We start from the raw sequence: 15,532 nt of genomic DNA, 5'->3' as shown, positions 1-15,532 counted from the left end.
ACTAGTGAAAACTAACGTTACACACAAAAAATGTTTAATTTTTTTTTTTTTTTTAATTCAGCTGTAGAGTGTTTGGGAGACAGTGCTGCCTGCTGTCGATCTATGATGCTCCTGTCACTGATAGTGGAGCCTGTAATGTAAGTTTTTTTTTTTGTTGTTGTTGCTAAATTTAATGTTTTACTAAACTTGTTAATTAGGCACACGTTATTTGCTCGTTATTAAAGTTCAGGCATATGCTGGTTTGACATTAATGGCATTTCGTACGCTCAATTTTTCTACTATTATTATTATCATTATTAATATAGCCTTACTATAATATAATTTTTATTCACTTTCTGCTGAATGACAAGCTGTTTTCGATTATCCAGTTGAGCCAGTGATTCAGTAAGTTGCTTGTAACAGAAGATGCTTATTTGTCACGACTTACAGGTTTACATGTGTCATTCATTACTGTAAAAAAATATACTTTTTATTTTCAGTAGCAGAAGCAGAGACGGTTTGTGCAACAGCAACAAGGTGAGAATGATGAGACACTTTAAGAAGTAGATTTTTTTTTTTTTTAAATTAAGCACTGTTAAGCAAATTATATTATTATTATTGGTGTAATTTATGAATTGATATGTTCTCTGCACTTGTGTCAATATCTGTTTCTGTCTGGAACAGGTGTGGGTCAAAACCCATCTGTCAAGACGCTTGTCCACTTGCTGTCCGCCCCACCAGCCCAACGATTGTGCTGGAGAACCACAAGTCACAGGTACAGGATAATGTTCATAGTCAAGTCATCTTCATTTCTGTGGCACTTTATACAAAACAGCTTCACAGTAATAAACATGAAATAGTCAACATGACCCTAGTTGAAGTGAAACACTAGGTGTGTGTTAGAAAAATACTAATATTTTAAAGTCTGTACATCCAAATGATTCCTCAAGCTTTAAAACACATCACAAATTACAACATCTTGACTTTGAGCCCATATTGGACAGTTGGCAAATCTGTAATGTAACAAATTTAACATAATAGTATTTTCCAAAAACACACCTATTGTTTCACTTCAGAAGAAGTTGATTAATCAACTGAGGTCATGTGGATTACCGTCATGTTCACTTTGGTTTTTGACCTTCTTGCGTGAACACAGAGATGGATTATTTTTCTAAATATCTCTGTTTGTATTCCACAGAAAAAGAGAATGTCATAATCAACTGGAACAGCATGAGGGTAAGTATCCCTTTGTTAAGTTAGCTTAACTGAGTGACTTTGTGATATTCCACTATCCCTTCATTTGTAAAAGTGAAAATGCAATGCAGAAGTGTAAAGAAAGGCTAATTCGACCTCTCCTCAATCATCAGTTTCTTTACTGTACTGTCTAAAAATAGTCCCATTCATGGGCGAGGCTAGCCCCTTTTTAGGGGTGCTTCAGCACCCCTAAAAAGGAGCTCAGCACCCCTAAATCTTGGAGTAAGAAATGTTGTTATTCTAAAATTTTTGTTCGTCTTTTACAAGGTTAAATAATGTCCAAAACATACTCCGTAGTTTGTGGTTTAAAATGTATGTGTTAAGGATGAAAATGAAAACATCCCCCTTAGCAAATGGTGTCGTCCTCTTCTCTTCTTCTACTTCTCATCTATACCTGCACCGCTCGGCACGACCGTCATCCAGCGCGAAACACACGCAGAGTGAGAACCCCGTTATGTAGTGTTGTGAATCAACTAAGTTGCTCCAAAGCTCTCACACTTCTTTCCTTTTACCTAGAGTTGTTCCGATTCCGAAACCATATCGGTGAGTAGCCTACTGGAGTCAGTATAAAAAAATATCCCCCCTGGGTGATGCTACTCCTCAAACCACCAACAGAGCATATAAAATACCAAAAATATAAATCTTTTTTTAAAACATCGCCAAGTAAAACGCTGCGTTTATATAGAACTGTCTCTTTACGACCACAACAAACAGGACACTTTTCAGACGCGCGCTCCGACTTCGCCTCAGCGCCAGGCTCAAGTCAAACAAGCGCGGAAAAGGTGCAGGAGACGACGAGCTTCAGTTGAAAACAGTGAACTGCAGTCAGATGAGATGTTGTCAGGCTATGTCGGTAAAACTAAAAATGTCGCTAAAAATTAACATGACTGTCCAATCAGCCGTTGTACTCTGCTCGTGGCGCGCACTCAAGAATTGCTGCGCAAATGCGCCGGCGCGCTCTGCATAATTACTTTATTATAGCTTAAATAAATCGCAAAAGAAACTGCGAGCAATGACCGTCGTTGTTCTGTTGTAAGTTAAGTCATGAAATTACCAAACATGCGATTAAAGCTGCCTCAAAACTGTGCAGGCATGCATGTATTTGTTGACATGGTTTTAAAGCTATTGTTATCCAATTTGTTGGCCTTAAAACGTCTTAAAATGCACATATGTACACCAGGGAAATCTAATTTTTCTCGGGGGAGCATGCCCCCAACCCCCCCTAGCAAAATACATTTTGTGACCTCGGTAATTATTAAAACCCTGCGTACGGCCCAGCTTGTATTATATCTAATGAAATCTGAGGTAAACGTGCATTTCTCCAAATGTGCGCACTTTTGGACTAAAAGTTTGTGTGTATGCACTGTGATCAAAAATAAATGGGACCAAACGCGATTGAATGTAAAGGTTTGTGTCTCGTTATTCTATTAATAACTACCGATTGATTTCACAATTCTATCAGAAATGAAGAGTTATTAGTGTCATTGTAGTGTTGCAAATATCTAAGCTATCTAATACTTCAAATCTCAAGGTTAAATCAGAAGATTTTTTTTTGTAAAAATGTTTATGTAACAGCTGCCAAAAATAGTAGGCTATATAGCTCCGCTGTGGTTTTTAACAAATTTAAAAAATAAATAAATAAATAAATAAATAAATAAAAAGCTTTTCAAAACATCCCCCCCCCCCTCTGTTTTTTTTTTTTTTTCCACAAATCGCACCCTGCCTATAATAAGTGTTTATTTTCGGACTATTTTAGTCCAGCGGGTCGCCGCCGCTGTGGAGTAGCACAGGACCTGGGTGACTCGTCCATAGTCATAAACAGAGAGAAGTAGCGCCGGTTACAATGTTCTTCCGCAAGACGCATGCAGTTACTTTGTTCAATGACAAAAAAGTTGAATCTAATGTAACCAATCTGATGACTGTTGATACAAAAGGAGGCACATGGAGTTAACGATCAGGAAAACCAGCTGAGTGAAGAAGGTTTTGTGTTTGTTACAGGGGGCTGTCTGTGTGAACTCTCACAATTAAGCTGGTGTTCTGAAAAGTTCTCAAAAAAAAAAAAAAAAAAAAAAATCTGGATTTTGGAGTTAGTTGAATCAATGTTAAAATTATAAAGTTATTTTTCAATAGACATATTTTTTGTTTTTGTGTGAAAAGAGGGTGGGTGGTGGCAGTGGGGCTCATTGGGTGCTCAGCACCCCTAAAGCTCTGACCCTAGAATCGCCCCTGGTCCCATTAAATATCTTTAAAATCCAGTATACCTGTAATTGTTTTAGTTCCAATGTAAACAAAAATATCAGGAAATCCAAAACTAGTTAGAGGACAAAGTGCATGCTCTCTGTACCTGTACTGATGTTCAGTTATTGTGTTTTGTCTTTTGTATGAGTACAGTGGTAGAGACAGAGAAGAAGTGCCCTTGATGAGGAAACCATGGCAGCCATATATACGGTAAGTTAATACTTAGTGAAAGGAACATTTACTAGAAACATTAAGTTAAAAAAATAACTGATTTTTGTCTCACAGTCAAGAAGAGATTTCCAAATGTGTCCAAAGAGGCTTTGAGGATTTGACGTGGGGAAACTGAGACTTCTTGAAAGCAAAAAAGTTATATTTGTTTGAATATTGTAATTTTTTGAACATTGTAAAGTATGTTCTTTGCTGATTATTATTCAAATGTTCATGTGTTATAGACAACAAATAAAAGTTTTTCAAATGTGACATGTGAATGTATTTTCTTGGGTTGAAATATATGTAGGGCAAAATATATTTTTAAATGCTTTTGTAAAATATATTTTGAAAATATATTTTTAAAAAATATACAAAAAATGGCCAAAAAATACATTTTAGGAAAATATATTTATATAAATATATTTGAAAATATATTTTTTAAAAATATACAAAAAATGGCCAAAAAATATATTTTTAGAAAATATATTTATATGTGAAAATATATTTATAGCGAATATATTTTTTGGCCAATTTTTGTATATTTTGAAATATATTTAAAAATATATTTGAAAATATATTTTTTTACCGTATGGGCAGCGCTGCGGTGTGTCACGTAACAAGCAATGACGCGTCACCATGGAAACCATAAAGTGATACGTTCTAAATAACGGTCGCCTTAAAAAACTCACGCTGGGGGGTCAGCCAGAATATTTGAAACTTACGTGCGAAAGGGTTAATTAAAGTTTCTTAAGGGTCAAGATCAAGTTATCTGCATCTCCTGCGCTTCGTCAAGCCACTCCCATAAACTTCGGTAAAGTTGGTTTTATATTCGCACATTCGGACTTCTGATAAATTCAGACTTTCCAATAAATGTGCAATAAATTAATGTTTGCGAATTTTAAGCAGCGACATGATATTGACAACCAACGATTGTCAACTTACAACATTTTTCACAGTCGATCAAAATAGGCAAGTATTGTTTTAATGGCATATTTACTTGTTAATGTCCACTGAATGTCCAATGTAGTGTGATAGTAGTGAAGGCTATTGAATACGGATGTCCGAATGTGCGAATATAAAACCATCTTTACCGAAGTCTCCCATAATATCTGTCGCGGTTCAAATGCACAAATGCATGTACGGCATAGACATCTGTAGGCTACCTACATCATGTGTGTAACAGGTATACAAAGTATACTAGTAAATATTGTTATAATTCACACAAAATTGTTCTATTGTACGTTTTATGATACCTGATCTAAAGGTGCGCTTCTTCTTTAAGTGTTGCGTGGTCACAGTATGACCTAATTTCCTGTCCTGTCTCCTCCTCTTCCCTTTTGAACTGTGATTCAATGGAAGAGGTAGGTTTCTTTTGTCATCCTGTTAATTTTATTTAATCCTTATGTTAATTATATCTTTTATATCTGTATTTCCACCCAAACTTATGTGTAAAGTACTATTTTATTTATCCTTGGGATTATTTTTGTTATTTTACATTCTTTGAGGAATATTTCTGTCTTTTATGTGAAACAAGCACATGGTAATGGAGGCGCACCATATTTGTTTTATAGAGTGTTATAAGGGCCACTCGAACTGAGGCTGCTTATTTTTCTCTATTGATACAGGTATGTTTTCTGTATATTTTCTTATGTTCATTTTCTTATGTTTTCTGCCCTTTTGAACTGTGATTCAATGGAAGAGAGTGTTATAAGGGCCACTCGAACTGAGGCTGCTTATTTTTCTCTATTGATACAGTAAAAAGATCCAGTGAATCGGCTGCCTGCTGTCCCGTGTCTGTCTCTGCATCCACATAACGTAACACAACGCAGACCAAGTTTTAATACCCGGTGTCGCTGGCCGCACATCACGCTGGGCATAAGCGAGCCGCACGGGTTACATGTAAAATTATTACGTAATTATTCCCTCACGAATGAATCTCTCAAAGAGTAAAACTGTCGGTGTCTATATTATGACACTACACGGCATCATAATATTATTTGCAAATTTATTTTTAAATCATTATTATTGTCCCTGGTTTATATTAGGGTTCTCTTGTGGGAAAGTAGCAGTGGCTGGGACAGACTTTAAGCATCACCTCCGCTTAAAAAGATGCAATCTAATCCTGTTTACATGAAATAAGCCTGATCCCGAGCAGGTTTGACCTGTTGCTATGACAGCAAGTCCAGGATGAGCGTCGAAGAACCGAACAATCCAAGATCATGCCACAATCGCCAGTCAAATCCAGCTAAGTAAGTTAGCGACGTACGAAGAATATGCCCCTGATTTCAACTGAATAATGACTGTTTACTATTGTCTTTTTTAGCGCTGCTTTAAAGCAGAATTGAATTCCTGTTTCGTGTTTATCACTGAAAAGCTGCTTTGAAACAATTTGTATTGTATAAAGTGCTATATAAATAAAAGTGACTTTACTTGACTCACATACAGTAAGTAACAAAGCAAATCATATATGCATGGCAAATTCATCTGAAAAAAGGGGTGTAAAGTATTGGCAAAACAAAAAGGCAAAAAAAATTCAGCAAAATTGCTCTAGGATATTTCAAATATATATATAGGCTACACACTAATCAGGCCATAACATTATGACCACCGTCCTAATATTGTGTTGGTCCCCCTTTTGCTGCCAAAACAGCCCTGACCGATTGAGGCATGGGCTCCACTAGACTCCTGAAGGTGTGCTGTGGTATCTGGCACCAAGATGTTAGCAGCAGATCCTTTAAGTCCTGTAAGTTGCGAGGTGGAGCCTCCATGGATCGGACTTGTTTGTTCAGCACATCCCACATTGGACTGAGATCTGGGGAATTTGGAGGTCCAAGTCAACACCTCAAACTCATTGTTGTGCTCCTCAAACCATTCCTGAATCATTTTTACTTTGTGGCAGGACGCATTAACCTGCTGAAAGAGGCCACAGCCACCAGGGAATACCGTTTCCATGAAAGGGTGTACAAGGTCTGCAGCAATGCTTAGGTAGGTGGTACGTGTCAAAGTATCATCCATATGGATGGCAGGACCCAAGGTTTCCCAGCAGAACATTGCCCAAAGCATCACACTGCCTCTGCCGGCTTACCTTCTTCACATAGTGCATCCTGGTGCCATGTGTTCCCCAGGTAAGTGACGCACACACACCCGGCCATCCATGTGATGTAAAACAAAATGTTATTCATCAGACCAGGCCACCTTCTTCCATTGCTCCGAGGCCCAGTTATGGTGCTCACATGCCCACTGTTGGCACTTTCAGGGGTGGACAGGGGTCAGCATGGGCACCCTGACTGGTCTTAGGCTATACAGCCCCATACGCAACAAACTTGTTCTTTCTATCAGAAACCAGCATTAACTTCTTGAGTATTTTGAGCTACAGCGCTCGTCTGTTGGATCAGACGACAAGGGCCAGCCTTCACTCCTCACGTGCATCAATGAGCCTAGGCCGTCCATGACCCTGTCGCCAGTTCACCACTGTTCCTTCCTTGGACCACTTTTGATAGATACTGACCACTGCGGACCGGGAACACCCCACAAGAGCTGCAGTTTTGGAGATGCATTTTTCCTGCTTCTAACACATCAAATTTGAGGACAAAACGTTCACTTGCTGCCTAATATATCCCACACACTAACAGAGATAATCAGTGTTATTCACTTCACATGTCAGTGCTCATAATGTTATGCCTGATCGGTGTACTTTTGAAATTTATGATGCTTCATTTTCACATTTTATTTAAAAAAAAAAGAAAATAGACAAAGTAGCAGAAGGGCTGTGAATATGGCTTCTGGATGTGGACTATTTTCTAACCAAGCCACGACATGTGAACAGACTAAATTCAACAGGCAAAGTAATTAGTAGCTATGAACCCACACTATACGCTGAAAGAGGATATGACTCTTCACTCCTACACTGCAGTAAGTCATCACAGGTCAAAAGGGCATCTTTTATGAGATCTATACGGCGCTGAGGCATGTGATGACCTTGTCAAGTGTGAAGAAAATTACCTGATTCTTAGTTTGGGTTTGTAGCACTTCAGTGCTTTTGAATTAATTCACAATAGAGGCTTGAATTTCATCTGGCTCCCCTCAGGTATTGCTAAGAGGTCCTTCTTGGCATACAGTATACGTGGGAGCTAATTTGTCCTTAGCTTAGTCAATCTTAGAATAGATAGTAATCACAATCGGCAAGAAGTAATTAACTTAAAAAAAAGAAAAAAAAGAAGGGGGAGCGTGGGCGAGTAGTAACAAACATGGTTTAAAATGATTACACATGTCAGCATGACAAAACTTACTGTATTTACTAGTTGTCATGTAAAGTATAAAAAAAATAAATAAAAAAAAAACTATAGAGAGAAAAATGACCCAAAATGAAAAAATCTTTAGAAGATATCGCTGCATTTATCATCATTATTATCATTTATTTAAAGCAAGTGAATTTCTGACTGATGTTATTTTTCATCTCAGTTTTTAGTGTTTATTTAAAATGAAACAAATCTGCTATTATATAATCTCCAGTCTGTTATTTAGCCATTTAGATAGTTATTTAATGCTTATCTAATCAACAGAAGACACTAACCAGGTTGAAATGTTCGTTTCTGTGTTTTTATGAATGTTTTAATGACTTTATGAATATGTTTATGTATCAATTTGCCCACATTGTTTTAAACTATGCTGTATAGCTGTGTGTTGTGTGTGTGCTAAATGTCAAACTCCAAAATTAATTAATTTTTAATTATTAAAAAAAAAAAAAAACATTTTTATTTGAAAAGTTAATTGTATTTATATTTGCCAAAATATTTCCCTTTGCCTTGTGTATTTTTTTCTCATTAGATCAGATAACATTTTAAGATGTCATATGGTCATGTTACAGCGTGCCTCTCACATGAGACAATGTGCCCCACCTACGGGGCATGTTGTCACATTTCACTTCCATTCATTCGAGGTAAATAAACAAAAAAGTATATCCTGTAATAATGAAACAAAACCACATTTTTGTACTAGATGTGTGAAATTATTGTGGAAAAAATCCTTTTCTGAACCCCAAGTGGATTTACTCAAAATGAGAAATCCAAAAAGTGTTAGGTTGTGCCCCGCTCTCCACCGTTTGACCCACATAAAGCCCCCAAAAATCTGGACATTTTAGTTACACATAAAAATATGAATGTCACTGTATTAAAGGTGCCATCGAATGTTTTTTTTACAAGATGTAATATAAGAGTATGTGTCTGTGAGTATTACCCATATTTTTTTTAATTAATTTTTTAACTGCCTATTTTGATAATTAGGCATATGCTGCGGCCCCTTTAAATGCTCGCGCTTGCCTTAAACAGTGCATAAACAAAGTTTACACAGCTAATATAACCCTCAAAATGGATCTTTACAAAGTGTTCGTCATGCATACTGCATGCATGCGTCAGATTATGTGAGTATAGTATTTATTTTGGATGGCATATGCAAATATTGGGGCGTACACCCCGACTGTTACGTAACAGTCGGTGTTATGTTGAGATTCGCCTGTTCTTCGGAGGTCTTTTAAACAAATGAGATTTATATAAGAAGGAGGAAACAATGGAGTTTGAGACTCACTGTATGTCTTTTCCATGTACTGAACTCTTGTTATTCAACTATGCCAAGGTAAATTCAATTTTTAATTCTAGGGCACCTTTAAATTAAAGAAATATTAAATCCAAATAGCATTTAAATAAATATGTGTAAGCAAAACATCTGATAAATGTTTCAGGTTTCCAAAACAAAAATTCAGTGTCTTGCACATGCGAATCAATCATAGGTATTTTGAATGAAATTACAATATAAACTAGAAAAAAAAAATACATACAAATCCCGCACACTAGGCTACTTAAGTTTGAATGATCACAAAAATATTTTAAATGTGCAACGTTTCTGTCAATCATCCTTCAATAATATATACATATGATCCTGAAACCAGCTAGTAAAAAAGGAAATGTAAAAACTGGTTTTGGCGATGGGTCCACTTGGTTTATCCATTTTAGGTGTCTAAATACTTTTTGGGATCATTTTAAGAAAATACATCATCATAACAGAACTGTACCTCTTTTTGGCGGTATTTGATAGCCAATTTCAGGCGAGCCAGCTCATTATTGGCTTCATCCTGCAGCAGGTTGACATTATCACGGAAATTGAGGATCAACTCCAGCTCACGTGAAGACCGGGTCTGGTCCAGGAGATCCTTCGCAAAGCATTTGCACTGACAGGAGAGCTCCTCGTATTCGGTTTTGAACTCGTTTTCCACTTTGCTGAGTTCCTGGAGCTCCCAGCTGAGTTGGAACGCGGTGAGGAAAGGATCCTCGCTGGATAGGGCAATGAGAGAGGGGCTGGCCAGGGCCTTGTAGATGTTCAGCCGAGAGCGTGAGTGCCGCAGACTGTCCACGTCCGAACTGGAGACACATTCTATGCAGTTACAGCGCACCTCATGAGGCTGGGGGACCGACACACCTTTTTGCACCAACATCTTGATGATCTCGTAGTTGTTGGTGTGGGCAGCCAGGATGATGGGGGTGATGTCAGGTGTGAAGTCTGAGAACTGCTTATCGAGCAGGATGGGTGGCACCTGGTTAGAAATGGGAAAAGATGGCTTAAATTCATCTGATGAAACATACATAGCCTACACTGCATTTCACTATACAGTGGCCCCAAAAACAACTGACACATTTAGGCAAAGTCACACTTAAAATATCTGATTATCATTGCATTACATATGAAATCAATTATAATATTAAATATGCTATAATTATTTAAAATAAATGCCACTTTATTTGATTTTTTTGTCATTTAATACAAAGATATACACATTTTTAATTGTGACTTAAGTTTCCAAATACTATTTGGGACCACTGTATGTATATTTGGTGTAGGATTTAATTTGAAACCATTTTCACTTTGAAATTGCTAGTAAATTTCAAAAATTATTGCAAAGAAATAGCAAGTAACACACTAAATAAACATGACATTTTGAAATAGAATGACTGAAATAGTATTTTCTTGTAAAACCTACTCCAATAATCTTTTTATTTCACTTAAAAAATAAAAAAAAAAGTCTTATTTTAACAGTGTTACTGAAATACTGCAATAGTACTGTGACATTGTTCTATGCTATAAAATATGAGTGTTCAGCAGGGTTATTATTAAAATTGTTAAAATTGTTACTTGCGTTACTCATTGTTTAATAAAATAAGCGTTAACTGAAATAAAATATGAAAAAACTAGGGCTGTCAAACGATTAATCGCATACAAAATAAAAGCTTGAGTTTGCCTAATACATGTGGGTGTACTGTGTGTAATTATTATGTATATATGAATACAAACACATTCATGTATATATTTGAGAAATATTTACAAGTATATGTATTCATTTATATTTTTATATAATTTATATTATATTTAAATAAACATATTTTGTACATAATTAACATATTTCTCTTAAATATACACATTAATTTGTGTGTATATATATATATATATATATATATACATAATTACACACAGTACTCACACATATATTATGCAAACTCAAACTTTTATTTTGTTTGCGATTAATCGCGATTAATCGTTTGACAGCCCTAGAAAAAACTTAAACTTATTTTATTTCAGCTAGTTGCCAAAGCAACATGAAACTATATGCATTTAGTTTTACTTGATGTACTAAAAAACTGAAAAAAAAAAAAAACAATTTTGTAAAATTACAAAAACAACAAAATTACTTAAAACTTTAACTGAAATTAAAATGAAAAAAGAAAATATAAACAAAATCTAATTTAAAATATTAATAAAAACTATAATAGTAGAGCTGCACAATTAATCGGTAAAAGTTTACGATCTCGATTCAAACACCCACGCGATCTTATTCCTAAATGACAACAATTCGGCTGTCTATTAAACCTTTGACAAGTACGATCACAGTCATTAACTAAAACAGTCATTTAACAAAAAGTGTCTCAATCAACCTGAACTCACCTTACAATAATTCAGATTACAGATCACTGAAGTACTGGGATAAAAGTTTATAATTCGGATACAAACACTGATGTCTATGGTAAGCGATCAAAATAGAGTAAATTAATCACTTTTTGAAATTAACTTAAAAGGTGGGGTAAGTCATTTTTCAGAAACACTGTTTGGAAGTTAGTCGGGCCGACACCAACGAACAAACGTGTAACCAATCAGCATTAGGGGGCGTATGACAGTCAAAGAGACAGAACGAGAGACGAGACACAATACAAAAGAGCTCAAAAGAATATCATTGGAATGAAGGTTTATGACTGGGCAAGTGCTTTAGGACCCGTGTTAATATTAGAAAAGCTTTCTAGCTAGCACTGGAGAGAGCTGAGCGGGAAGGCCTGAAAACAGACGCGGAGGCTGCTTTGATTCCGCTCCACATGTGAGTAACACTGGGTTTGAGTGTCATTGATTGTCTGGAGCTGCTGTGCTGTTGGAGACTAACAACAAACTCTTGTTTGTATTTACTCTTGTGTACTGTACGTTCATTTTTTGTGCCTCCTTGTCAATCGTTCATCATCTGTGCCTTACTTTTCATGGAGCATTATTTGTTGCGCTTCAGCTGTGATAAACAGACATCCACTCTCGCAATGCAAGTGTAACAGTGGCCAGATAGTGAGAGTTGTGTAGGTAAACCACTGCACACAGCTAGAGAATGAAGTGTTGAATGTCATTGTTAGTGCACTCGCCTTGCCTGGGCTGGTAGGGCTGCACGATTCTTGATAAAATGTGAATCACGATTTTTCTCAATGGAAATTGAGATCATGATTCTCTCACACGATTCTCATTTTTTCAACTAAAACATGTTATTGCAAAAAAAAAAAAAAAAAAAAAGTAGTGCTGTCTACACAGGTCGTTCATATAAAATAGTCTCTTTTCCTTATTTTATTTATTTATTATTTCGGCTGGTATTTGACATTTGAGGTGGTTGTAGAGATTGGTAGTGTTACACCATGTCCTAATGAGATGTGACACGACGCCACAACATTTTCCATGTTAATCAGAGTTTTTGTCCTAACTAGCCACGACATCAACACGCGATGATTCTATTTTAGAAATGGTTTCTATTTTTCTGTGACGTCGCGGCTGGAAGAACACCACAAAGTATGGAAATTGGCATGCAAGTGAATCGCCGTCCATTTAGAAAAGAAGATTACATTTATGTATGAATCAAGATCGTGATCTTTTTTATTCGATTAATTGTGCAGCCCTATGGGTTGGGGTTTGAGACCAAGTGGTGGTTAGGATTGGAGGGTGAGTTTTGGAGGCATAGCAATGAAGACAGGGGTGAGTTTGTTTAGGTTGATTTCAAATATCAATGTCCAACAGTGTTTTTGTAAAATGGCTTACCCCACCTTTAACAAGTAGCATCTGCCTGCAAAACCGGAGGCTGCGTTTTCAGGACCGCAGCCCTAGGACCAGATTTCTAGGACCCTAGGTTTTTAGTGACACCACCACCTTCTGAATTAGAGGACCAGTGAAGATGGATGACAATCAGAGTGAGAGTATCAAATGTGAATCAATTTTTATTTGTTTAACATTAAAGACAATTGTGATGCATTTCAATTGGAAAGTTAATGTAGCCGAAGTGATCGTGATTTGCTAAATAGTCTTGAATGCATATAGCCATCATATATTGGCCTGTAATGCTGTAAAATGAATTGTTAGCATATTCGTTTAATGAAACTGTAGCACTACTGATAAGCTTGTGTTGACCTAATGACCATTATTTCCTTCACTTCTCTCTCCACCTTTTTCTCTTAGGAGTCAGTGAAGACATTATCCATGAAGTTCTTTCTATGTGGCTCACATCATGAACAAAATTGTTTTTGTGTGTTCAACAGTTGTAATATATATTTCTATGTAATAGCTTAATCTACCCCCAGAGTCATGTGTCTTCCCTCTGTACTTGAAAATGTAGTTGATCTAGTGACTGAAAAGGCTATATTCATTGTTTATTTTACTTGATGAGTTATTATTATAATGCTAGTTAGTCACAATAATTACTCAACATCAGCTCCTAAGAACCAGGTTTAATTGCAAGAAAGAAAGTAGTATTTGGGTGTAATAAACCTTTAAAAACATCTAAAACTCAAAGTAGTTAAAATTGGGTGGAAATACTGCTACTTTTTTCGGTCTTCCAAAACTAGGGTTCTGGAAATGCGTTTCTGGGACTGCGGTTCTCTGATTCGTGTGGCGCTGTTATAAAAAAACTAGGGTCTTAGAAATGCGGTCGAAGAAAGTCGGTCCTGAAATTGCAGCCTCCGGTATTGCAGACGGATAATACTGCCTTTAAAGGTGCCCTAGATTCAAAAATTGAATTTACCTCGGCATAGTCAAATAACAAGAGTTCAGTACATGGAAAAGACATACAGTGAATCTCAAACTCCATGGTTTCCTCCTTCTTATATAAATTTCATTTGTTTAAAAGACCTCCGAAGAACAGGCGAATCTCAACATAACACCGACTGTTACGTAACAGTCGGGATCATTAATATGTATGCCCCCAATGTTTGCATATGCCAGCCCATGTTCCCAACATTATGAAAGGGATTATACGTCTGGATCTGCACAGCTGAATCATCAGACTAGGTAAGCAAGCAAGGACAATAGCGAAAAATGGCAGATGGAGAGATAATAACTGACATGATCCATGATATCATGATATTTTTAGTGATATTTGTAAACTGTCTTTCTAAATGTTTCGTTAGCATGTTGCTAATGTACTGTTAAATGTGGTTAAAGTTACCATTGTTTCTTACTGGATTCACGGAGACAAGAGCCGTCGCTATTTTAATTATTAAACACTTGCAGTCTGTATAATGCATAAACACAACTTCATTCTTTATAAATCTCTCCAACAGTGTAGCATTAGCCGTTAGCCACGGAGCACAGCCTCAAACTTATTCAGAATCAAATGTAAACATCAAAATAAACACTGTACTTATGCGATTAGACATGCTGCATGACGAACACTTTGTAAAGATCCATTTTGAGGGTTATATTAGCTGTGTGAACTTTTTTTATGTTGTTTAAAGGTCCCGTTCTTCGTGATCCCATGTTTCAAACTTTAGTTAGTGTGTAATGTTGTTGTTAGAGTATAAATAAAATCTGTAAAATTTTAAAGCTCAAAGTTCAATGCCAAGCGAGATATTTTATTTAACAGAAGTCGCCTACATCGAACGACCAGTTTGGACTACATCCCTCTACTTCCTTCTTTAATGACGTCACTAAAACAGTTTTTTGACTAACCTCCGCCCACAGGAATACACAAGAGTTGCGTTTGTAGAGTGTGTTTGTCGCCATGTCGTCGAAACGCTGTTATTTTCATCCCGCAGTCCAATCACCGGGTCTGATTCCGGCTCAAATTGATAGGGTAAAATTAAAGACATGTTTACAATAACACTGAGCGCGTGCATCTCCACGTTATGGTAAGAGGCGTGACCTTTCCGGGCAAGATGCGCTAAGCTGCTGTCGAATCACAACACAGGAACCGCTGGCACAATCAGAACTCGTTACGTATTTCTGAAGGAGGGACTTCATAGAACAAGGAAGTCATCAGCCCGTTTTTATGACAGTGGAAACAGCGGTATACAGATAAGTAAATTATGTGAAAAATACTGTGTTTTTTTTACACGCGAAACATGAACACATGTTATATTGCACACTATAAACACAATCAAAGCTTCAAAAAACCACGAAAAACAGGACCTTTAAGGCAAGCGCGAGCTCTTGGGGCGTGGAGCACGAGATTTAAAGGGCCACACACCCTGAATCGGCTCATTTATAATGATGCCCCAAAATGGGCAGTTAAAAAAAT

At 36.7% G+C, this 15,532-nt stretch overlaps 1 protein-coding gene and 1 long non-coding RNA gene across 3 annotated transcripts in view; one reads left to right on the top strand and one right to left on the bottom strand.

Moving 5' to 3' along the window:
• trpc4b (transient receptor potential cation channel, subfamily C, member 4b) overlaps positions 1-15,532 on the bottom strand; it is a 43,257-nt gene that overhangs the window by 15,865 nt on the left and 11,860 nt on the right. Inside the window, exon 2 of the mRNA XM_048161034.1 lies at positions 9,749-10,267. Within this exon, the coding sequence (XP_048016991.1) occupies positions 9,749-10,267 (519 nt within the window). The remainder of the gene's footprint in view (positions 1-9,748; positions 10,268-15,532) is intronic.
• LOC125248880 lies at positions 248-4,058 on the top strand. Of its 2 annotated transcripts, XR_007180429.1 has the most exons (6): positions 248-384; positions 480-516; positions 664-754; positions 1,178-1,215; positions 3,625-3,681; positions 3,757-4,058. It is a non-coding gene; the product is annotated as an uncharacterized LOC125248880 (long non-coding RNA). The 2 variants fall into 2 exon arrangements; XR_007180428.1 differs by having other exon boundaries at positions 252-516.

Source organism: Megalobrama amblycephala, linkage group LG16 (assembly GCF_018812025.1).
Source record: "Megalobrama amblycephala isolate DHTTF-2021 linkage group LG16, ASM1881202v1, whole genome shotgun sequence".
Taxonomy (NCBI): Eukaryota; Metazoa; Chordata; class Actinopteri; order Cypriniformes; family Xenocyprididae; genus Megalobrama; species Megalobrama amblycephala.
This window is presented reverse-complemented; position numbering and strand designations above follow the sequence as displayed.